We start from the raw sequence: 25,527 nt of genomic DNA on the forward strand, positions 1-25,527 counted from the left end.
CTTGGTGAAATTGCACATAACAGAGGATATAGCTAGGTATCTGAAGATTCTTAATGTTATTGATAAAATTTAAAATATATAAGCATAAAAACAAAACTTGCCATTGTTTTTTAATATCACACTATGAGTTTGGAATTGATTCCCTTTTCATTTGTCCATTCATTTGTGGCACACTTTTTAAGAACTGTTTCATAGTGTTAACCATGGAGACAAAAAAAAAAGATACTTTCTGTTCTTGAGTAATTCAGTATAGTAAGGGACAGACAGTTCCAGCAGAGTGTCATTACAGTGGATAAAAATTTACTGAGATTCTGTGTCTTCACAGGGGAAGCAGCTAACTCATATGGGTATTCCAGGAAGGTCTCCTAGAGAAGATAACTATCAGAATTATCTTTTTAAAATAAGTATAATTGAAAAGGGGACAAGAAGCAACTAACTATTTACATGTTTGTTGTAGCCTTGTAAAGTGTCATAATTGCAATGAGAAGCAAGTAAGTGGTTAATCTGTCTTCTGGAAAAGTTTACTGAAGTTGATCAAAGTTAGCCAAGTGAATCCTGAAGCTAAGGACACCCAGCAATTCAGATCCATTTCAGGAAATAAGCAATAATCAGAACTAAGACTGTCACTTTAAATTAAGGTAATGTTTATTTTGTATAAAGACCAGTTGAAAAATATTACCAATGAAATTTTTAAAAAGAAATAGTTTTTGTTTTTAATAAGAATTTGCAGATCTGCCTCTGCATTCAAACTTTAAGTATCTTTCCATTTATCTGAAAGTTTTATAAAAGTGTGTTCTATTTGTTTCAGATGAAATTCTCATTTATATATAATCAACATACATTGCAGATTTATCAAAACAATCAGTCTTTAACCAAATTTTGTGTAGGATTATTGCAAAGGGCTTGGAGATTTGTTGTAAGAGGGACAAACTGCCATTACTATTCAGCAAGCTTTAAAAAGCCATTTTTCTATGCATTTCCTTTAGGCTGAGGGAGTAATTGAGGTGCCAACCATTTTCTGGGGATAGGGATATGACAGTCTGAGTGGGTCATAGAATGTGAGATCATGGGGGAAAGCAGGACAAAATAATCTGTGAATAAATTGCTTTCCCTCTATAGTACCTATGAAAGAAAGACAGCTATAGACTGTAGCTGTTCCTCAAGAAGAGATGGGAGGAAGAGAGGGATCCTTTAAGCCATCCCTTCTTTGCTTCATACTGTGTCATACTGTATGATATAATGTACTAAATGTTGTTATTCCTAGTACAGCCTCCATTTATGAAGTCAGCCCTCTGATAGTAGCTCTTTTTCCAGGCTTCCTTAAAGTTCTGTTTCCTGGAAGTCTTTTTGCTTGGGTTATATAGATTCCTGAAATTAGATCATAGTTTCTATCACAAAAGTTCCTTGTTACTTCTCTGTATCTACTTCTCAGTTGCCCAAAGAGGGGAGATTACAATCCAGATAAATTGATTGATTCCAGATCTGTTATTCAAATTTAATTATATAATCTTGAAAGGTATTGGTCTGGAGCACATCTCATTGTGAAAACTAAGAAATCAGAATGTCATGGTTGATAAATAGCATAGAAAAATAATTATCAGAGTTAAGCATTTATCCTTCTGGGATATACACATTTGCTAAATGCTCCTTGCTTCTTTCATACTTCTACTCTTAACACCACCTTCTGTAATGCTTTTCCAGAAAGCAAATGCTCTTTATTTATCATTTTATCTCTATAGGATTCTTGGTCATAGGAGAACACATAATGTTTATTAAGTAAGTTAATGTTGGATAATTGCAGAAAGAATTCACAAAGTAGTATTTACCTTCTCCTGTATAGGGAAACCAGCTAAAGTAACTGAAACCATTTCTTAAGAAAAATGTTACTTAGTTAAGTTTGCAGTAAATGATACTGATGATGCTTTTTGGGGAAAGGGATGTTGAGAGACTTTAAATTAAAGGTTTTTTGTTTGTTTGTTTGTTTGTTTGTAATCACTTGAAACCTAATTCTAACTTTTCATTTAGAGCATAAACAAAAACATGTAATTATGACATGTCTCTTGGTAGCAATGCAGGAAGGGAAAATGAGTCTTCTGCCTAGTGAGCTAGTTAGGAAAGAAAGCAGTTACTAAAAGAGTGGATATTTATTTCCTACTTCATCAGCATCTTCTGACAGTGGCCACCCTTCTAGAGAAAGAAACTCTATGGGATTTTTGAAAAATACTGTATATAAGCATATACCGTTTCATCTTACCATACTCATCTAAGAAAAGCCACCCTTCCTCCCTTCCAGCCTCTGGAAAGATGTCTATAATGGACCATCACTATATCAGACAGCATTCATAAGTCAAGAGAGAATAGTTTCCAGAGCTGCCAGGTTTCCCAGGAAATCTTTGTCTCCTTAGCTAATACTGTGACATTTTGTAGAATTTATCATAAGGCATAGTATATGTAGTGAATATTTCTAATTTAGTGTAGCAGTCTTTTGTTTCATATAGAATAAATCTCCCTCGGTCAGAAAAAAAGTTGGAAAGTTCTGTCTAATGAGTGAAAATTTCCATTTATAAAGTTTTCTTTAAGAAGAAAAGATATTCTTTCAATCACACCACAGAAAGTTCAAAAACAAAGCAATTATATTTTATCCAGAGCATTAGAAATTCCAAAATAAAGACCACAAATGTGAAGGTCTTACTATATTTTGTCTATACGTAGTGAACATTTTGAAGCCATAACATTATAAAGAAAGCCCTTTCTTTTTCCCACTTTCTTCCTGAGAAATGCAGAGACAAAAGAATGTTCAACAAAGAACAGAGAACTAATTTTTTTCCAATTTGTCACTTCATGGATAAAAAGTAGAGACAGAATGGTGAAGCACCTGTTGCTTTAAAGGCAATAAACTAGTGAAATGTTTTAACAGAAGTCATCAGCTTTCAAAGATCTCTTTTATCCAGTTCACATCACTCACTGCTCTTAATTCCTTTGTCACATTTTTTACTGCATTACAAGTAATCCTTGAAATCCATGGAGCATTTTATATATAACTAGAACCATGTGGATGGTTCTCACATGTTCAGTGTAGCCTCAAATCCCAACATTTCTTCTGTTCCTCCTTTCCCACATATTAGATGCAGGTTTGAGAAGCATATCGTTGTCGTAATAGGAGGACTTCATCCCCCAGTCACCACTTTCCACCTAGGAAGGCTCTAAATGCAGTTTTGGGTAGGCTTAAGATAACAGAGCCATCAACAGTCCCTTAGCTGCTCTTTGATCTCAGCCACTGCATTCCATACCCTTCCTCTCTTCCTGAGGAGCTAGTTCCTCAAGCAGCTGCTTCTCATGCCAGTCCATTGGTTATTTATATGTAACTGTATACACTAGCCAACAGAAAAGATTTGTAGAAATATTTTATGAAATCTTATTCAGATGAAAGTTAAGATTAATAGTGTTTATTTCATTCCTTCTGGAATAGTACTGTTTACCACAAATAGGTTGGAGTGAGAGACAAAAAATTTCTCTCCCAGTCTTAAGTTGAATAGCTTCAATGCTATTACCTCTCAACCCACACTACTTTTATTTCCCCACATAATATATAAGGATAAATCTTCAAGTAAACTCTAATTCTCTACTGTTTATTTATTGGTATTAACTCCTGAGAGAACAGGTTTTTTTTAAAGGTTGAATACAGCAATAAGAGCAGCATAGTCCAAAACTAAAAGAGACTAAAATTGATCGGTCTCTCCTGAGGTTCAGGATTAACCAAACCTAAGATGCTTACACATAGGGCAATGACAAATTAATAGATGTTTTATTTGCTTTCTCTTTCTAAAGCACAGCAGTTATTCGTATATTGAGTCTTTAGGGTCAGTTACACGGTGAATGTTCTCCCTAATTGCTTTTCTTATGCCTTCTATGTGATTTTTGTATAAGTATATATTTTCAGATGGTACATATATTTTCTGTAGTGTTGATTCTAATCTTTACAGTTTATTTAGAGTGTTTTAAGTTTTATAGTGGTATTTATCTTGGACAGCTCCCTATTCAAATATTTCTCTTGTGTCTTTGCTCTCTGGTGTTAAAAAAATCCATTGCCTCTTTGATTTTTTTAAATTTTTCCCATTTTCTTTTAGAATGTGGTTTTTATTGTTATTTGTTGCATCTTGTTCTTGCCTTTGTTTTCCCCAGAAAATTTTGCATAGGCTTTTAAACCGACATTCTAGCCAAAAAATAATGTGAATATATATTCTTTACTCTTTTCAGTTTTAATCTGAGTGCTCTTTTTTATCTATTAAAATATTAGCTAAAGAAGAAAATGTTATATCAACTGTTCAGTCATTCAGCTGCCTAAAGGATTGGGAAGAAGTCTGTGGCCTACATCTACTGTTTGGAAATTCTGTCTGTTCTACAAAGTTAGGATTTATCCCATCCCATGGGGATGGGCTTTTAGTTTCATTTTGTTCCTCCGTTTGGGGGTACCTTCAAGTTCAGGGAAATATCCTTACAGTTTTAGGTTTTAAGTTTGTATAGCCATAAATACAGTATTTTGCTCTGCCCAATCAAGATATAACTTGCTGATGCTGGTCAGCAAGTTTAATGAATGATTAAAACTTCAAGTAAGACATTTTGTACTTTTCTGTGGCTTACCCAGCCCCTGCACATTAGGAAGTTATCAGTAACAGCGCTACCTTAGCCCATATGGTCCCTTTGTACAAATTAGATACAAATACTCATTCCTCAGTACACTCTACTGCCATTTGCTAGATGATCATAATCACTACAATCTCAGTGGTGCTCCTTAGAATCATGCAGTGCACACCACTGTACATGGTAGCCCTAACCACTAAGGCAGTACAGAATTTTATCTTCCCTTTCATTATACCACATTGTTCTCTCTGGAGGAAGAAACTGGTTTTCAGTCTGGGTGTTGTCTTACAGTTTGATCCAAATTTTCAGTACCCAAAAAATCCTCTGGAACAAGTTTAAAATTTCAGCATGACTTTTTAGTTCTTTTGGGTTTTGTTGTTTTTTGTTGTTGTTTTTGCCAGGTTGTGGGAAGAGGGTATGTTTTAAAAACTTTCAGTTACTGCTCTCATAAATTTGTTGAGAGCTGGCACTTACCTGTCATCCTAGGAGACTGAGGCGGGAGGATGACAAGTTCAAAATCTAGCCTCAGCAGTTTAGCAAGGCCCTAAGCAACTTGGCGAGACCTTGTCTCAAAAAATAAAAAGAGCTAGGGATGTGTTTTAGTGATTAAGTGCCCCTGGGTTCAGTCCCTGTTACCCACCCCCCCACACCCCAAAATATATATATATATATATATGTATGATCTTTTGATTTAATTTAATTAAGAGTTAACTCTCTTCAGGAAGGTACATAATGTTGTTTATTTATTTACTTATTTTTGAGAAACCCAGCATAGAGAAAAGTTTTTCCAAGATTTTATTTCCAAGTGAGTTCTTATATATTCTTATATAAATTAAGAGTAAAAACCAAAAATCCAAAGGGCCAATGGGATATACTAAAAACTTGGTTTATGCAGCAAATCTTATAATACCTGGAGATTCCAGCTTCTTCTAGTGTTGATACATTCTTCATAGCCTTGAAACAATCCTTGATACTTAACAAGGATTTTAAACATAAGCAGCAACATTTATACTGAAATTTGTATCCTTAATATATTGCTTAAAATTGCAGTTTGCCTTATGGTACTTTTTAGTCTTTGTGAGCAACTGATTTAACCCTAGAAGATAAAAGATAACAACAATCATTTTTCTTGAAGTCCTGAAATAGCCAAATCTGTGTCAGCACATTGAATATAGATGCTTTTGTTATGGTGTCTCATTTTGACTAGGATTAAACTAGTGGTAAGCTCTTTAAAAAGTGTGTGTGGATGTTATTGGAAAGATGAAAGCATTTGCATCTTGTGTTGTAGTTTTATTTGACATGTAATAGTGTTTATAACAACTCCAAACTATGCCTACTTGTATTTTTTTGAAAGACATTCTGTTTTCACTCACATCTCTAATCATTTTAAGTTTATATAAATATAACATTGGTACTCTTCTGTAACATGCATTCTTCAAAGTACTTTGGATGTCTAATAAATCATACAGTAGTGCTGACTTACTGCATCAGTGGAGTCAGAGGTGTGCTGTGTCAATGTTAAGCAAGAAATGTTTTTCTTATGAAAGACTTACATTTAAAACTATATTTTACATTTTCCTACATTTTGAACAGAATATTCTCTACATAATTGGTTTCTCAGTGACTGAAGATCATCACCATGAATATACCAAGGAACCATTAATGAGTTGTAACAAATTTGATTGGTTCAGACCATTGATAGCATGTCTGCCTGTATTATTTTTCTCCTCTGCCTCACTATCAGGCTATTAGATCTCCCTTCTGCCCTTGGTGTATTTGATTCTAGTATTTATATATTTTCAGTGCAAAATATACATTTTATTAAAGCCATTTGGAAAGATACATTCAAAAATACCTTGTGCTCAATAAAAATCATCCCATGCTGATAATGAAGGTTACCATGGAATAGATATTGTATTTTCAGCAAAAATTGAAAATTTGCAGAAGTTTAGAATGGGATAAAAATGCCAGGAAAAAAAATCTTCATAAAATGTACCAACACACAATGCAAAGAGTTATAGAAACAAGTGCTAATTAACTTGTAAGAAATTTATTCAACATTTTAAATTCAATTTGGTTTTAAAAGGAAAAAGATTACCAATCATGTTACGTCCTATGTAAAAAGTATGGAATTATACTTAATATAATAGATTATATAGTCTTATGCAGTTAAGAATTTTCACTGATTCTTCTTCAGCTACAAATTTGTGACATCACTCTGGCTTATCCCTATTTTTTCTTCTAAGAATGAGCAAGGTCTCAGTGTCACCATGCCCCTCAAACTTGGCAGATATACCCCCCCTTCAAACTTACTGGAGAGAGTTTGAAGGAATCCTGAATAGTTGTTTAACTACCTGAATTTAAAATGGTACAAAATAATCCTTGGAGTAACTGTTTGGTTTCTTTCTTTTAATCAATTTACAATTAGAGTTTACTTCTTTCCATCCCTGTATTACCCATCCATCCTAACTCAGTTGATGATCAAGAGTGACAAGGAGAGGGAGACAGACTGTTGACCAAAATCAATTGTATATTGCTAGTTTTGCTTTCCATTCTGAAAAATAAAAACTATGATAAAGAATTTATAAATTTTTCACAGAAAAGCCCCTCCCTCCCTCCCCTCCCTTCCCACTCTACAGAGTTAAAACCAGAACTTTTGATAACTCTGGCAATAAATAAATACCTTAATCCCCAAACAAAGACAAAAGTCAAGGTATCTATCTTTTTTGTTTCCAGGTTGCTTCTGATTAGACTTGAAGCATAGCACTAGGTCAAAGTTTTCTGCACCTGAAATGAATTATATCAGTCTTTTGGGAATTGAAATCCCCAATCATAGGAAGTCCTAAGGTATTCTCAGCAGTCTGTCAAAACAGAGGGGTTGGAGGACCAGATAAGGCCTCTTTCTCCCTGATACTTCATGTGGGAAGAGTAGTGAACAAGGCAACTTTAATTCCCAAAGAGTATTATAAATATGACCTAAGTATCAAATAAAGTTTAGAAAGCTTACCCTTGTGGAAAATGAAGGGCCTTAGAGGTGAAACAAGTGTCACTGCTACAGTTCTACTGGCCTAATACATTCAGCATGAGATTATTAAATGTTTTTCTGGCAGAAAAAAACTCCCTTACATTTGGAAATAAACATTTGATGAATGAATATGCAAATCAGGTTATGATCATATGTAATCGGTTGCAATAAATACACAGAAAAGTTGTTCAGTATCTAGAGAGTAGAATGGTGTAGTCAGGACCAGTCTAATGCTGATGAGTTAACAAAACACTGTATGAAATTAAAATTCATGTGTAACTAACTCACAGAAAAGTATTCCATTTTGTGCAGTGCATTCAGTTACAAAAAAGAAAAAGTGATGCAGCAGGCCCAGAATTTCCTAGCCACCTTACTTTCTCCTACTCTTGTGTATACAGACAGATGAAGGACTTCATTTTCTTGCATGGCTTTTTCATATTCATGGTTTCAAAAACAGTTTTTTAATCAATTGAACTAAACCTTGAGATTCTGTATCTCAACCAATGAAGAAGCAAAAGGAAGAAATCATAATTACTTGTAAGTTTGTTTTGCTCAGCTAGCCTTTTAAAATCTTGGGGAGGACTTCTTGTGAAGTTCTGGTCTTAGGAATCAGTAATAGGACACTTGATAACATTTGTTTCATTTTTCTTTCTGCGTCTCCTTTTATAGAAACCAAAATTGTTATTTTTTTTATTTTTTTTAATTGGTTGTTCAAAACATTACAAAGCTCTTGACATATCATATTTCATACATTAGATTCAAGTGGGTTATGAACTCCCATTTTTACCCCAAATACAGATTGCAGAATCACATCGGTTACACATCCACATTTTTACATAATGCCATATTAGTAACTGTTGTATTCTGCTACCTTTCCTATCCTCTACTATCCCCCCTCCCCTCCCCTCCCATCTTCTCTCTCTACCCCATCTACTGTAATTCATTTCTCTCCTTGTAATGAGAGCAACTAAGAACAAAGCAGGGAGGAAGAGCAGGAGGAAAAGATTCACATTAAACAGAGACATGAGGTGGGAGGGAAAGGGAGACAAAATTGTTATTTTTTTAAACCATATATAAGTTTTCTCTGCCTACACCCTTTATTAGTGTTGAACTGGTAGAGGCGAGGAAATATTTCACTATTTTGTGGCTTGGTTCAATGTACCATACAGGATTCCCAGTTTTCAAAATGTGTGAGTCTGACTCTCAGGACATGGAGGTCAATATTCTGGAATATTGCAGGAGATAATGAACCTCTAGATATAAAAGCCATGCTTTCCAAAAAAAAACATGTTCTGACCAGAAGAGAATAAGCATTTATAATTTAATGTTTTAATATGCTGTGTTTTTAAACTAAATAACCAAGTTAATATAGATTGAGTAAGGGCTGAACTGTGGTGTCAGATAGCCTATTTCTGTATTTCTTACATATATTGTGGCAGTTGTATGGATTAACAAGAGAAAAGGTCAAAATTCCTGATGATCTTTGCAGTATTCTACAGTATTCTACAGTTCACTTCCATCCATTTTTGTCTTACACCCCAAAGACTGTCTACATCATGAACTCACATCTCAAAACTAACTTTAGTATAATTTGCTCTACTATTGTTCTCTATCTTGGCAGACTCCTATTTATCCTTTGAAATCCTGTAATGATACTATTCTCATAGAATTTTTTAAAATATTTTTTTAATTGTAGTTGGACACAATACCTTTATTTTATTTATTTATGTGTTGCTGAGGATCGAACCCAGGACTTCGCACGTGCTAGGTGAGCGCTCTAATGCTAAGCCACAACCCCAGCCCTCTCATAGAATTTTATACACACACATACACATATATATACATACATATATACACACATATACATTTTTTTGTATATATCTTTCGTAGAACTTTTGTTAATGTTGTTAATGATCAACTTAATGTGCTGGCATTATGCAAGGGTTTGTGTGTATTATTTTATTGAAGGCTTGTTTCAAAAAAAAAAAAAAAAAACACTCTGAGATAGATACTATTATTTTCTCCATTCTACAGATCACTTAACTGAAGGTAATAGGACTTGCCCAAGTGAGAGAGCTAGAATTTAAATCTAAGCAGTTTTATTCCAGCTTACTCATTTTTCATGAGTCAACTGATGTAGAGAATCATTGATCCAAGGTTGCATACCTAGTAAATGACAGAAGTAAATTTTAATCCCAAGCAATTTGACCTCAGAGCTAGGGTTCTTAACAGTTTATTTGTTGTCCAGCTCTCTTTTTGTAATTTCCACAAGAGCTGATACTTCCTGGTATCCATCTAATGATTCCCAGAACAATAACACATGATAGATTCTTCAATGTTTGAGACTGAATCAATGAACTTCTCTGCCTAAGCTAGGCATTTGTATTTGTTTTAGATATATCTGATGTTTTGACATTTGATATACCTTCTCATGTCTCCAAACTACTTTCTAATTGTATTTACTTAAGACTACAAACAGTTTGGTTGTTGTTTTTGTTTTTGTTTTGCCTAGCTCGATTTACCAAACCCAGCCTACCACAAATATGCCACTTTAAGAAAGAGAAGGCAGGGCTGGAGTTATAGTTTAGTGGTAGAGCACTTGCCTAGCATGTGTGAGGTACTAGGTTCGATTCTCAGCACCACATATAAATAAAATAAAGGTACATTGACAACTAAAAAAATACTTTTAAAAAGAAAAAGAAGGAAAGAAAAGGCAGAAATTGGAAAAAAAGGAAAGCAGCATCCCCCAAAACAATATGATTAGTTTACAGAATATGAAAACAGCAGCAGCAGTAATGAAAAAGAAGTCACCTGAAACCTATGAGCAAAGGAAGGAAGGAACAACAGAAAATTAAAAAAGGAGAGTGTGCACACATGTCATCAGGAAAAGCCTACAGATGAAAGGAAAGAAGAAACAGAGAAAGGAAAAGAAGAGGCTAAGACGAAGTTTACATTTTCCACCAAAGGCTGGTTGTAAACTATGCTTTTTAATTTTGCATTCATTACTGTGTGCCATAAATTCGCAGCATTTGGACATAGCCACTTGTTGTAAACTAGTTAACTCAAGCATAGAGTGGAACTCAACTGACTTCTGGTCCTTTGCCTAGAGCTATTGAGTAGATGATCTCGTCCCTTTTAACTCTTGAAATCCCATGTTAGTATCACTTACACTCCATTGTGTGCAAAGCACAGTATGGTGAAACCAAAATGTAATGTATGCTCTAAGGGTTTACAGTCTATTTGAAAAATTAGACAAAAATGACTTGGTTTTTATTACAGTACATTCCTAGAGATGATATAATACAGCATCTTTTTTTCCTTTAAGGAATAATATCAGGGTTATTGCATTCTTGACCATTAGATTCATCTAGTATATCTAAGATTTGATAAAAATGGTTATTAAAATGAAGTAAAGCAAGATAAGGCCTACAAAGGATTTTAAATATCATTGGCAAATTAATTTGCCAAATTCTATGAACCATAGGTATGTGATAAGCATAAATATATAAATACATATTGACTATTCTTATTGTCCTTTAATATACACTTTTAAAATTCAAGTTCTGTGTGATAAAGGTGACCCAAATAAAACTATGTTGGTTCATCAGCCTGGAATTAGAAAGGTTTTGGTAATTTCAGAACAATGCTTTTTTCCTCTACATAAATTTTGTTGTGGTGGCAAAGAAACATATTCAGAACATCCTACTTACCCTAAATTTGTATGGGAGAAATAATGCATACTGTTTAGGAAATGGACAACACTTAGTCCAGGACCTAAATAATAGTTAATTCTGGTTCTACTCTTTGTTATTTATTCTCTAGAGTCTAGCTTAAATCCTACTATTTTCACGAAAACATCCTCAACTGTCAATACCCACACTGCTTTTTCTATTTTTCGAATTTACATCTTTCTTAGAAACACTAGGGTAAGAAGTGGATGAGTCTGGGGTTAATGTTATACTACCTGTTCTGTCATTTGGTTTGGTGTCGTTACTTGCTATGTTAATCTGGCAAGCTAGTTGACCTTAATAATCTTTATAAAATGATGTTGATAAAAACAGTGTCTGCTCCTAGGGCCATTGTGAAGATTGAGAACATTTGTATACAGCTGTTAGAAATTTGTATTATGTATACTATATACTTAATAAACATTACCTATTACTGTGTGTATTTACTACTATACAGTTGCCTCCTTAATTCATATGTTTTGTCTCTGCCTAGAGTGTTCTGAAATTTGTAAATAGTTAAGTACACACGTTTTACTACTGAGGATGGAGGTTAAAGAGGGAAAGGTAGTATGGTGACATGAGGCATCTACTACATATTTCATAAGGGAAGTGGTATGATTAAAATCAACTATGGTAATAACCTCTGAGGGATTATTTTGTATTCAGTAATAAGAGTGTGAGGAACAGTGGAGAGGATTAGGAAAAGGTGAGGTATTATTGGTGCTGGCAATGAAAGTCAGAAGGTTTTAAGGTAGTAGAAAAGGTTTGTTTATACCAGGGAGCAGGAGGAATTAAAAGCTGCCGTATTAAATGGAATTGAGAGAGTGCTGGTAGAAGGGTTGAAGTTAAGGTTTTATACCATACCATCTACTAATGGTATAGTAGATGCAGACTACAAATTCATGGTCTTCAATTCTGACAGGATTCGTCTTAGAAATTAACCAGTGAAAGAGAGCTTTAATTTCACCTTCTCCACCTTCTCTTGTTCACTAGAGAAGAAACTGAAAAGGATGACATACCACCCAATCATCTAAATCAATAAAATGACACTTTGCTGAACAGTTTACTCTTTTCATGACTCCTCAAGAATATAATCCTAAGTGAGTTACAAATAGTCTACATATAGGCATATAGGAAATAACAGGAGATAGAGGAATTTTTAGGGCCTAAACCTTCTAGAAGGAAATAAAAGGATTTCTTTCAGAATAGTTTTTATATGTGACATCTATATACACATATATGTAGATAGATACATCTGTATATATACATACATATAATTGAGTAGTATTCAGTTATAAAGAAAAATGAAATCTTGTCATTTGTAGCAAAATGGATAGAACTAGAGAATATTATGTTAAATGAAGTAAGTCAGACACAGAAAGACAAGGATTTTGTGTTCTCTCTCATATGGAAACCAAAAAAAGTTGTCTTAAAGATAAAATAGTGATTACTGGAGATTGTGCTGGCAGGGAGAGGCTGGATGCAATCAGTGTACTCTGAATTCATATGTGAAATGCAAATTTGTTAAATAAAATGGTATATCTGTGAGTATGTACAGTTAACATGTATTAATTTTAAAATGTTTTAATGCAGTGTCATAAAGCTTTCCCCTGTTTTCTTCTTCAGTTCTATACTTTTAGCTTTTATGATAACTTCTTTGATCTACTTTATATTAATTTTTGAAAAGAAAGAAAACAATTTTTATGTCTTGGTTTAAGAGAATGAGAGGGGGCTGGGGTTGTCGCTCAGTGGTAAAGCACTTGCCCATGGGTTCAATCTTCAGCACTACATTAAATTAATTAATTAATGTTAGGTTTTTTTCAAAAATGAGAGATGAGAGATTTGCGTATTTACTTGTTGGTGGGGGTGAATATTAAGACCAGGAAAGAGTAATATTAGTACAAGGTAGAGGACCGCATGAAAACCAAACAACAACAACAAAAAAAAAAAAACAGAGTCAGTGATTCATCTTGTTATGAGACCACTAAAAGAGGGGTCTCAAATGAGTAGTTGATCCCTTTAGTTGGTTGAGGTTTGGAAAGAAGAATTTATTTATACAGAAAGAATTCCGTTCTTGTTTTTTTGTTGTTTTTTTTTTTCCTAAGTCTTGAACTTCAACATTAGAAAGTATATAAGAGCCAACCTTTAAGAATTTGAGAATGCTTTTTCTGCATAGATTTTCAATTTTGTTAATCTCTTAATAGACTGTATATTAACATTAGTATAATAAATATAAACAGTCTCTAAGCTAATAATGTTCATATAATAATGCCCATGTTCATCCTCTTTAATTTTTTCTAATATCTAGGACTTTGCACATTCTATGACCTTTACTGAAAACACTCTAACCCACTCTTTCTTCGCTATCTTAGCCATATACGTTCTGTAAATTCACTGCTAAAGCACTAAGTACTTTCTCATAGGAATTAATTTTTGTCTTATTTACCATTGTTATTCTGCAGATGCTTAATAATGGTTTGTTAAAATACAATCTTCTGTTTCTTTGTGCAGATATCAATTTTTACTATGTACATATCTGCCTCATGTGGAAAATATTCAGAAAATATTAATAAAATTCAGTTTTCCAATTGTTGGGATGAGTATCGACTCTTATAATTAAAACGTGCCTCTTTAGTTGTTTTCTAATGAATTTTTCCCCCCAAGGGAACAGGGAATTGATCAGGGGCACTTAACCACTGAGTCACATCCTCTAGACGTTTTATAATAAATTTAAGGGGAAAAAGAAACAAAGGCTAAAGATTTTGAATTTGGGTACAGATCTTTGCAATATTACCAAATAACCTGTATTTGTCCTGTATCCTGGTAGAGAATATGTATTCACAGAATGCAAAAAGGTATTAAAAAAAGACTGCCAACCTATTGTCTAATTCAGAAGAGAATTAATATTAAAAGACTTAGATCAGCCCAAAAGGAGCTGTTGATGGCTTTGAATTTGAAGAGCTTTACTCAACTGAAATTCATCTTTTTCTCAATTTTATTTAATTAGCAATCACTAAACATTGCATGTGTCAGGGTAGATCATAGGATTAGTACTAAGTGTGAGAAGTAGGTCCAGGAAGAATGTGTGGTCCAATTAAGAGCAAGCATTGCGCCTTAGGAAAGCAACCCATGATGAAAGTCTGCTTTTGGATTTCAGACATTTCATAATACACTCTTGTGTCAGGATTCCTGCACTGACATTGGTATCCATGTTAACTGCTGTATCATCTTCCTCCAGTCTGCCTAGCCACAGTGCCCAGTCATGTTTGGGAGGATAGTGTGGTGTTTCAAGAGATTGAAACCCCTTTGAGTCAAACAGACCTGATATTTTAGCATGGCTCTGCTATATCTACTGTATCAGTTTCCATATCTACTATACATCTATTGTCAGAGTTATTATGAAGATTAACTAATAATCTGTATAAAATGCTAAATTAGTAAAAGTGCCTAGCACGTAATAAGTACTCAATGAAAGGTTAGCAAGAAAGATTTCATTATTGTTCTTTTCAGCAGTTGGTCAAGATCTATGTCCTGTTGCCTCAGATAGACTAACACTAACAATATTTTATACATCTTTGTTCTTCTAGCATTTTCTGTGTACGATTTTTCCCTTGTATTTCTGAAAGCAGAGTTGTTTATTACAAATGATATAGTTTTTCCTTATGAAAACACAACTTTACATGATCTGTTGCCTTACTATTTCTCTGAACTTACCTTTTGCCACTCCCTTTTTTCCTCTGGTAACATTGGTCCCCCTGCTATTTCTTGAGCACACCAAGTATATGCCTACCTCGTGGACTTTTGCTTAGAATGTTCTCCCTCAAAAGAGACCCATGAAACTCATGATTCACGAATCCCACATCATTTAGCCTCTTTAAATGTCCATCACTTCAGAAAGAGCTTCTATCTAAAGTATTACCTTTACACCTACTTTTCCTCTCTGTTTCTTCATATCACTTTTCACCATCTTAACATTATTTTTTGCATTTATTCCCTGTCATTCTCCCTTTCTGTAATGTAACTTCCCTTAAATTAGTCTGTTCACTGTTCTACCTCCAGTGCCTAAAACAGTACAAAGTAGGCACTTAGTATTTGTTAAATGAATGATTTAAAGGTTTGGGGGTTGTCAAACCTACACATGAAAATTACTCTGTAAAGATTATTCTAGAAGTAACTGAATTACTTCTTTTTACTAAAAAAAAAAAATCTTAAAAAAGTTTTTTTTTTTTTTTCCTTTAGAAAAATGTTGACTGTGGAGCAATAGAAAAACTGTCTCTTCGTAAACAGCGGTTCATGCAGTTTTCTTCACTAGAACATGAAGGAGAATATTATATGACACCACGAGACTTCCTCTTTTCAGTAATGTTTGAGCAAATGGAACGTGAGTTTTTGCTTTTTGTTTTTACATTTAAAAAATAAACCGCAGAGCTAGAAAACCTGCTTTTCAGAATTGGTAACAGCTTTTCTTTATTTTAATTGTCATTCTTTGTACCATGCATTTACTTATTATGGATTTTTCAAGTGCAAATGTTTATATTTATCTATCTTAGAAATGTTGTTTTGTCTATGGGTTTTTCTATGGAGAAAAAAATACATAAGTTTTTAAAAGCCCCTAAATTTATTCTTAATAATTAACATCCATTAGTTATTAGTTTTGGTGGTATTTATGTTTTAAATTGGCAAAAAGAAATAAAAATAGATTAGAGATGTTAGGAGAACCACTTAATGGAGTCATTAAGTTATTATGATATGGGTAGAAAATCTTGAAGAAATATAATGGGAATTAAAAATTCAAAACCTTTAATTGTATAATTTTATTTCATAAACAACAAACTCAGTTATTCCAAGTGGTATCAAATTCTTAATTCTGTATCTAAACTAATCCCTTTCACTTTGTAGAGAACAGATTTGTGCACATATGTTGCAGAAGTAGTCTATGGAAAACTTTTCAAGGTGCTCTGTAGTACTCCCTATAAATAGGTATCTATGCAACAACTGAAATGGGTGAGGGCAAGATGAGCAGTCAGAGAAGTATAGATCAAATTGGAAAAGATAAAGAGGACTTAGAAAGACATTATAAATACTTTGGGGTGATTTGAAAAAACATCATAATATATGCTAGGGGCAATAAGTTTACCAATCACGAAACTAAAGGATTACTTTTGGCAGTAATGAGAGATGAAACTGAAAAACAAATAAGGGCCAAAGATTTCAGTGATCCTCTCTGATCCTCAGAGCAATGTGTATTTGGCAGGGATTTGTGGACTTCATCTTGAATCAATGAGGGAACAATGAAAGTTTGTGAATAGGAAAATAAGTTGGTAAACATGTGTTTAGGTTATTTTACTCTGGCTTATTTGGAGGGAAGGTTAGCAGTATATATCAAAAACTTTAAAAAAAAATATTGACCTACATCAGTGCAGTAAGTTCACTAAGTAAATAATGAGATGCGAAAAGATTTCTTTTAAAAAGTAGTTTAATCTTTGGGCGCAATGGTACACACCTGTAATTCCAGCAGCTCTAGAGGCTGAGGCAGGAGGAGCATGAGTTCAAGACCAGCCTTAGCAATTTAGTGAGACCCTAAGCAACTTAGTGAGATCCTGTCTCTAAATAAAATATTTAAAACGGGTTGGGGATGTGGCTCAGTGGTTAGGTGCCCTTGGGTTCAATCCCTAGTACCAAAAAAAAAAAAAAAAAAGTAGTTTAATCTCCCTAACACTTGACGAACTCAGACATTTGTGTTTCCCGCCCAGCAAAAAAAAATTATTAAAAGGCTTAAAAATAGAAAATCAACAATTCCTCAGATTTGTCAGAAAATTGAGGGCACATTGATGTAAATAGTACAGACAAGCAGATATAGAGAATCAGAGTTTGCCTAGAGCAGAAACCACCCAGAACCCACCATTGCAACAGTGTCAGGCAAGAATATTAAAGGGTAATTGACTGACTACTACTGAGTGTGGACCAGCTTGACTGATAAAAAGCTCCTGAAGACCTAGCTGTAAAGATACCCATATGCTTTTCAGTTTTACTTTGAGAGCCCCACCAGGTTCTCAGAAGAAAAATCCAAGGGAAAAAAACCTCTCTTCCTTCTTTCAGGGGATGGGGAAAATGGCCATTTTTTAATATTCCCCCAAAGCATTTCATTCTCCTTAACAAAAGCCTACATAGAAACTGTTTTAGTTACTAAAACACTGAGAGCTGGTCATCTAGGCTGTATAACATATCCATACACCTTACCACCACATCAGTGGAGCCCTATATGTAAATACAGCAAACAGTAAAAATAATCTAATCCTAGCCAGATAAACAAAAGTCTTTCTACCTCAGTAATTTTTACCCAATGCACCATGTCTGACCGACCCAATGAAAAAGTCACAAACCTTGCTGAAAGATAAAAAGTACACAAAGGACAAGGCAAACATCAGTGCCAGATGAAAATGCAACTGACATTTTGGAATTATCAGACCAGGAATCTAAAATAACTGTGATTAATATATTAAGGGCTCTAATGAAAAAAGTGCACAGTGTTCAAAAACAGATCTTGAATGTCCCCCAAAGGCACATGTGTTTCAGGCACTGTTAGAAGGTGGTAGAACCTTTAGGAGGTAGGGTCTAGTGGAAGGAAGTTAGGCTATTGGGGACATGCCCTTGAAGAGGATATTGGGACCCTGGCCCCTCTTCTTTATCTCTTCACTTTCTGTCACCATTAAGCAGCTTTGGAAGCACCATTGTGTATTTCCAGCCGTGATGTTCTGCCTTACTACAAACCTGAAAGAAATGAGACCAAATTGATCATGGGTTGAAACCTCCAAACTGTGAGCCAAAATAAACCTTTCCCTTTATAAGTTGATTGTGTCAGGTTATTTTTAACACAGTAATGGAAAAATGACCAACACTGTAAGGTAAGCAGAGAGGAATAAACAGAACAAATCAGAAAGAAGTGTTGGAAATCAAAAACTATAACAGGAATGAAGGATGTCTTTGGCTCATCAGTATAATCAATGGATGAGGAATGAATCTGTGAGCGTGAAGATATGTCAGTTGAAGCTTCCCAACTTGAAAAGCAAAGAGGAAAAACAGAAATTTCAAGAACTATGGATGATTTCAAAAGGTACGACATAATGGGAATACCAGAAGAAAGAGGAAAAAGAATAGAAGGCATATGGAAATAATAATAATCAACAAACAGTAAACCACAGAGTCAAAAAGCTTACCAAACTCCAAGCAGAATGAATATCAAAAAATACCTGGGCATATTAAACTGCAGAAAATTAAAGGAAAATAAAATGTATTGAAAGAAGTCAGCAGGGAATAAAACACTTTACCTAGAGAGAAATAAAGTTAAGAATTATATCCGTCAGGACTGTAAATTGGTGCAGCCAATATGGAAAGCAGTATGGAGATTTCTTGGAAAATTGGGAATGGAACCACCATTTGACCCAGCTATTCCTCTCCTCTGTCTATACCCAAAGGACTTAAAAACAGCATACTACAGGGACATAGCCACATCAATGTTTATAGCAACACAATTCACAGTAGCTAAACTGTGGAACCAACCTAGATGCCCTTCAATAGATGAATGGATTTTAAAAAATGTGGCATATATACACAATGGAATATTACTCAGCAATAAAAGATAATAAAATCATGGCATTTGCAGGTAAATGGATGGAGTTCAAGTGAATAATGCTAAGTGAAGTTAGCCAATCCCAAAAAAACAAATGCCGAATGTTTTCTTTGATACGAGGAGGCTGATTCATAGTGGGATAGGGAGCGGGAGCATGGCAGGAATAGAGAACTCTAGATAGGGCAGAGGGGTGGGAGGGGAAGGGGCATGGCATTATTAATCATGGTGGAATGTAATGATCATTATTATCCAAAGTACAGGTATAAAGACATGAATTGGTGTGAATATACTGTGTATACAACCAGAGATATGAAAAATTGTGCTCTATATATGAAATAAGAATTGTAATGCATTTCGCTGTGATATATAAATAATAAATAAATAAAAGAATTATATTCTGCTTCTTTTCATAAATCACGTAAGCAAGAAGAGGGTGAATCAAATATTTTAAGCATGGAAAGAAAAATCCACCAACCTAGATTCTATGTTTTGTGAAATTATCCTTCAGAAGTGAAGACAAAATAAAGGCTTTCTCAGACAAACAGCAGTTGAGGGAATTTAATATCAATAGGATTTGCTTTATAAGAAATTGTCAGGTTCTCCAGAGAAAAGGAAAATAACATAGGCTAGGAATTTAGATCCACATGAAGAAAGGAAGAGAATCAGATGAAGTCAAATCATTTATTTATTTATTTTTCTGTCCTGAAGAGAACTAACATAGCAGTTCATTCAAAATAATAATAGGGAATACCCTATTAAAAGGTACTCATACGTGGGGCTGGGGTTCTAGCTCAGTGGCAGAGTGCTTGTCTAGCATGTGTGAAGCACTGGGGTTGATTCTCAGCACCACATACAAATAAATAAAATAAAGGTCCATCAAAGTGTTCTTTAGTTGTAAATGTATATTGCAACCACTAAAAAATTTTGTTAAAGATATAGAATTGTCATGCTAAGAGGAGAAAAAAAATCAAATTATGTTAAATGCTCAGTTAAAACCAGAGAAGGCAGCTAGGCATGGTGGCACGTGCCTATAATCCCAGCAACTCGGGAAGCTGAAGCAGAAGGCTTGCAAGCTTGAGACCAACCTCAGCAACTTAGCAAGGCCCTAAGATACTTAGTGATATCTTGTCTCAAAATAAAAATTAAAAGGGCTGAGGATGTAGCTCAGTGGTTAAGCACCTCTGGGTTCAACCCAATATTAAAAAAAAAAAAAAAAAACAGAAGTCAGAAAGTGAGGGAAGACAAAAAGAAAAACAAAAAAGGGCAATAAATAGAAAACATTACAGATGTGTTGGATTAAAAGTGAAGGGATAAAGAAAGATATACAATACTAACAGTAATCAAAAGAACTCTGGAGGGCTGGGGGTTGTGTCTCTGTGGTAGAAAGAGCACTTGCCTCACATGTGTGAGGCACTGGGTTCGATCCTCAGTACTGCATAAAAATAAATGTATTGTGTCCACCTACAACTAAAAATATTTTTTAGAAAAGAAAAGAAGAACAACAACAACAACACTGGGCTGGGTGTAGAGGTGTACACTTACAATCCTAGTGGCTCATGAGGTTGAGGCAGGAGGATTGCAAGTTCAGTACCAGCCTTGGCAATTTAGCAAGGCTCTAAGCAACTTAGTGAGACACTGTCTCAAAATAAAAACTTATTAAAAAGGGCTGGGAATGTGACTCAGTGGTAAAGTACCCCTTGGTTCAGTCCCCAGTATAAGAAGGAAGGAAAGCTGGAGTAGCCAGGGGTGGGTAGTGGCATATACCTGTAATCCCAGCAGCCAGGAAGGCTAAGGCAGGAGGATTACAAATTCAAGGCCCACTTGGGCTACTTAATAAAACCCTGTCTCAAAAAAAAAACAGAGAAGGCAGAAAGTAAGGGAAGACAAAAAGAAAAACAAAAAAGGGTAATAAATAGAAAACATTACAGATGTGTAATTAATCTTGACTATATTAATAATCATTTTATATATGAATGATCTAAATTTATCAATTAGAAAATGTAGGAATGTAACTTAGTGGTATAGTGTCCCTGGCTTTCATCTCTAGTACCAGGATAGGAGAATGGAAGGATGGAAGGAAGGAGCCAGCCAAAGTAGCTATAATTATTTTAAGACAAAACAGATTTTCTGAGCTAGGAAAATTATCAGCAATAAAAAGGGGCATTGCAAAATGATTTTAAAAGGGATAGTTGTCTAAAAATACATAACAATCCATAGTATGTGCACACCTAACAGTAGAGCATCGAAATTAAGGTAAAAACTGATAGAACTCTAAAGAGAGATAAACATATCCTTAGAAACTACAAGGGCTCACTCTCTCTCTCTCAGTAATGGGCAAATCAAGCAGAAAACCAAGGATATATCTGAACAAAACATCACCTCCAATCAACTGGATCTAATCCAACAATAGTAGAATATACATTCTCTAACTAACCTGGAACCGTTTACCAGGATAGACCATAGATGGGAACTTTTGCAAGAATAGGAATCATGTGTAAGGACCAACATCCTCAACAAGACCCCTAAAGCTCAAGAAATAAATCAAGAATCAATAAGTGGGATGCCATCAAATTAAAAAGCTTCTGTACAGCAAAGGAAAAGATTAAGAGTGTGAAGAGAGAGCCTACAAAATGGGAGAAAATCTTTGCCAGCTGCTTCTGTGATAAGGGATTAATATCAAAAAGCTTAACACACACACACAAAAAACAACCCAATTAATAAATGGGCAAAGAACTAAACATTTTTCAAAAGAAATACAGATAAGCAATAAATATATGAAAAAATGTTCAACATCTCTAGCAATCAGGGAAGTACAGATCAGAACTACACCAAGATTTTATCTTATTTCAGTCAGAATGTCTGTTATCAAGAACACAAATAATAACAAATGCTGGCAACGATGAGGGGGGGAAGTATATGCATACATTGTTTATGAGACTGAAAATTAGTTCAACCACTCTGGAAAGCAATATGGAAATTCCTCAATAAACTAGGAATGAAAGCACTTTATGACCCAGCTATCCCACTCCTTGGTATTTATGCAAAAGAACTAAAATTAGTATACTATAGTATACTACTATAGCCTTTTCAATGTTTATAGTAGCATGATTTACAATAGCTATTATGGAATCAGCCCAGATGCTCATCAATAAATAAATGGATCAAGAAAATGTGGTATCTATACACAGTGGAGCTTGACTAAGCCATGAAGAATAACAAAATTATGGAGTTTGCTGATAAATGGAAGGAAATGAAGCATATCATGCTAAGTGAAGTTAAGCCAGACTCAGAAAATCGAGGGTTGGATATTTTCTCTCATGTGAAACTAGAACAAAGTAAGGGAAATAAAGTGAGAGTAGCAGGTATCGGATATCATAAAGATAAAGAGAAGATCAGTGAAGTAGAAGATCAAGAAGGGAGGGCAGAGGGATGGGAAAGGGCAGAAAATATGGAATTATTTAAACAAAATCATGTTATATGCATATAGAAATATATCACAAGGAATTTCACCTTTATTTATATTCAGAAAGTACCAATCCATTAAATAAATAAGAAAAGGAATGGTCTGTAGAATAGAAGAAGAGTAAGGGAAGGGAGGAGAGGAGGGAAAGAGAGGGGAAGAACAAGACTTGTAATCAAATTCCATGCAGGTATAATTTTGTCAAAATGAACCCAACTACTGTGTATAACTATATAACTATATACTATAATAATAATATAATTCTAATATAATAAGAATAAAATTACACAACATATGGCCTTAGACCATAATAGAATTAAACTAGAAATCAATAACAGCTGAAAAATCTTAAAATATTTGGAAATTAAACAATACACTTCTGAATAACACAAGTCAAAAAAGAAATTATAAGGGAAATTTAAAGATATTTTAATTAAGTGAAAAATGAAGATAATATCTTATCAAAATTTGCAAGATGGAATGAATGCAGAACTTAGAGGGAAATTAAATATATAAATGAGAAAAAAAACACATTTCTATAAACATGAATGAGCCTAGAAACCCTAGTTTTTAAGCTCTTAACTGTAGACTAATTGCAGTTTCATTGATAATGCAAGTAGGGTGGGTGAATGTGTGTGTGTGTTTTTTGACAAGCTGATTTGAACATTTATATGGAAAAACAAGGGCCTGAACCAGCTAAGACACTCTGAAAGGGGATGGAAACAAAATGGGGAAGTTACCCTCCCAGCCTTATTATAAAGATAATTAATATGATGTGACATTGGCACAGGGGTAGACAAATTTACCAACAAAACAAATTAGCCAGAACATACAAGCATAAATATAACTTATATAATATGACAGTGATGGCAAATGTAAATCTAAATCACTGGAGAAAGGAAAAACTAGTCAGTAAATGATATTAGGACAATTCGATATTAATATGAAAAAAATGAATGCTTTAAAAATTTTAAGATAATTTAAAATCTGTCTCTATGAGTTATGCCTTCTTAAAGGCATGAAAAACACTAACAGAAGATTGATAAAATTCAACTATATTGAAATTAGAACTTCTGTTTATCACAGGTTGCCATATAGAAATTGAAAAGACAAGCCAAAAACTGGCAGAATTTATCATAACACATATAATTGTCAGGACAACATTTATATATAGAATTAAAATTTTTAAAAGACAGGCAAATGAAGGATTTAAGGACATGATGTCTTAAGATATGCTGAATGTTATATTAATTATTTCAAGCTGAAATCACTTGAAGAACTAACTACAGGAAGGGCTGTTGGCCTGTTTTTTTCCTACAGGCAGCAAACCATAAAAGAGTCTTAGAAGAGGTGTTCTTCACAAACCAAGCCCAGAAAATAGCCTTGATCACCAGACTGGTAATTGAGGTGATTCATTGTAGCCCCTATTAACAGACTCCTTGAATTTCCAGACACCTTTATTTCCATTAGCTTCTACATCAAATCCCCCCCCCCACGCGCCCCCAATATATCTCTTAATGACCTTGGTCCAAAGATCCATTTGTCCTGTCATTCTTTCACAGATTCATTATTCTTTTTGTATTTAATTGATTTTATTTTTTTAAGTACATGACAGCAGAATACATAACAATTCTTATTACACATATAGAGCACAATTTTTCATATCTTTGTATATAAAGTATATTCACGCCAATTCATGTATGTATACATGTACTTTTTTATTACAAGTAGGTTGACACCCCATTCGTATCTTCGTACATGTACTTTGGATAATGATGTCCATCACATTCCACCATCCTTGCTAATTCTCTGCCTCTTCCCTTTCCCTCCCACCCCTCTTCCTTATCTAGAATTCATCTAATCCTCCCATGCTCCCCCACCCTACCCTACTATGAGTGAAAATATATCAGAGAAAACATTTGGCATTTGTTTTTTGGGGGATTGGCTAACTTCACTTAGCATTATCTTCTCCAAAGCCATCCATTTACCTGCAAATGCCATGATTTTGTTCTTTTTTAATGCTGAGTAAAATTCCATTGTGTATATATGCCACATTTTTTTTTTATCCATTCATCTACTGAAGGACATCTAGATTGGCTCTACAGTTTAGCTGTTGTGAATTGTTCTCTGTAAACATTGATGTGGCTGTGTCCCTGTAGTATTGCTGTTTTTAAGTCCTTTGAGTATAGTCCGAGGAGAGGGCTAGCTGGGTCAAATGGTGGTTCCATTCCCAGATTTCCAAGGAATCTCCATACTGCTTTCCATATTGGCTGCACCAATTTGCAGTCCTACCAGCAATGTATGAGTGTGCCTTTTTCCCCACATCCTCGTCAACACTTATTGTTGTTTGTCTTCATAATAGTTGCCATCTGACTGGAGTGAGATTGATATCTTAGAGTAGTTTTGATTTGCCTTTCTCTGATTGCTAGAGATGATGAGCATTTTTTCATTTATTTGTTGGTTGATTGTATATCCTCTTCTGAGAAGTGTCTGTTCAGGTCCTTGGCCCATTTGTTGATGGGGTTATTTGTTATATCCTCTTCTGAGAAGTGTCTGTTCAGGTCCTTGGCCCATTTGTTGATGGGGTTATTTGTTTTTTTGGTTCTTAGCTTTTTGAGTTCTTTATATCCCCCCCCCCCCAATATATCTCTTAATGACCTTGGTCCAAAGATCCATTTGTCCTGTCATTCTTTCATAGAGTCATTCTTCTTCTTTTTTTTTAAATTTCTGGGGTTTTTTGTTTGTTTGTTTTTTGTTTTTGGTGGTGGTGTTAGGGATTGAACCCAGGGCCTTGTGCATGTGAAGCAGACACTACCAACTGGGGACTGGACATCCCCAGTCCCTACAGATTCATTATTCTTTGTCTATAAGCTATAAAACTACTTTGCTTTGGTCACTTCTTCAGATATCACCCTGTGAGGATCTCCATTCAGTACATGTAAATTTAGTAAAACTTGATGCTTTGTCTTAATCAGCTCTTCTATTATTAATTCAATTCCTAGATCCAGACAAAGAGCCCATATAAGGGCTGGGGACTATAGCT

At 34.5% G+C, this 25,527-nt stretch overlaps 1 protein-coding gene across 3 annotated transcripts in view; it reads left to right on the forward strand.

Annotated features, from left to right (window-relative positions):
* Micu2 (mitochondrial calcium uptake 2) overlaps window positions 1-25,527 on the forward strand; it is a 111,702-nt gene that overhangs the window by 24,771 nt on the left and 61,404 nt on the right. For all 3 annotated transcript variants that reach the window (XM_027941592.2, XM_027941593.2, XM_071611333.1), the window contains exon 2: window positions 15,634-15,775. In XM_027941592.2, the coding sequence (XP_027797393.1) occupies window positions 15,634-15,775 (142 nt within the window). The remainder of the gene's footprint in view (window positions 1-15,633; window positions 15,776-25,527) is intronic.

Source organism: Marmota flaviventris, chromosome 4 (genome assembly GCF_047511675.1).
Source record: "Marmota flaviventris isolate mMarFla1 chromosome 4, mMarFla1.hap1, whole genome shotgun sequence".
Lineage (NCBI taxonomy): Eukaryota > Metazoa > Chordata > Mammalia > Rodentia > Sciuridae > Marmota > Marmota flaviventris.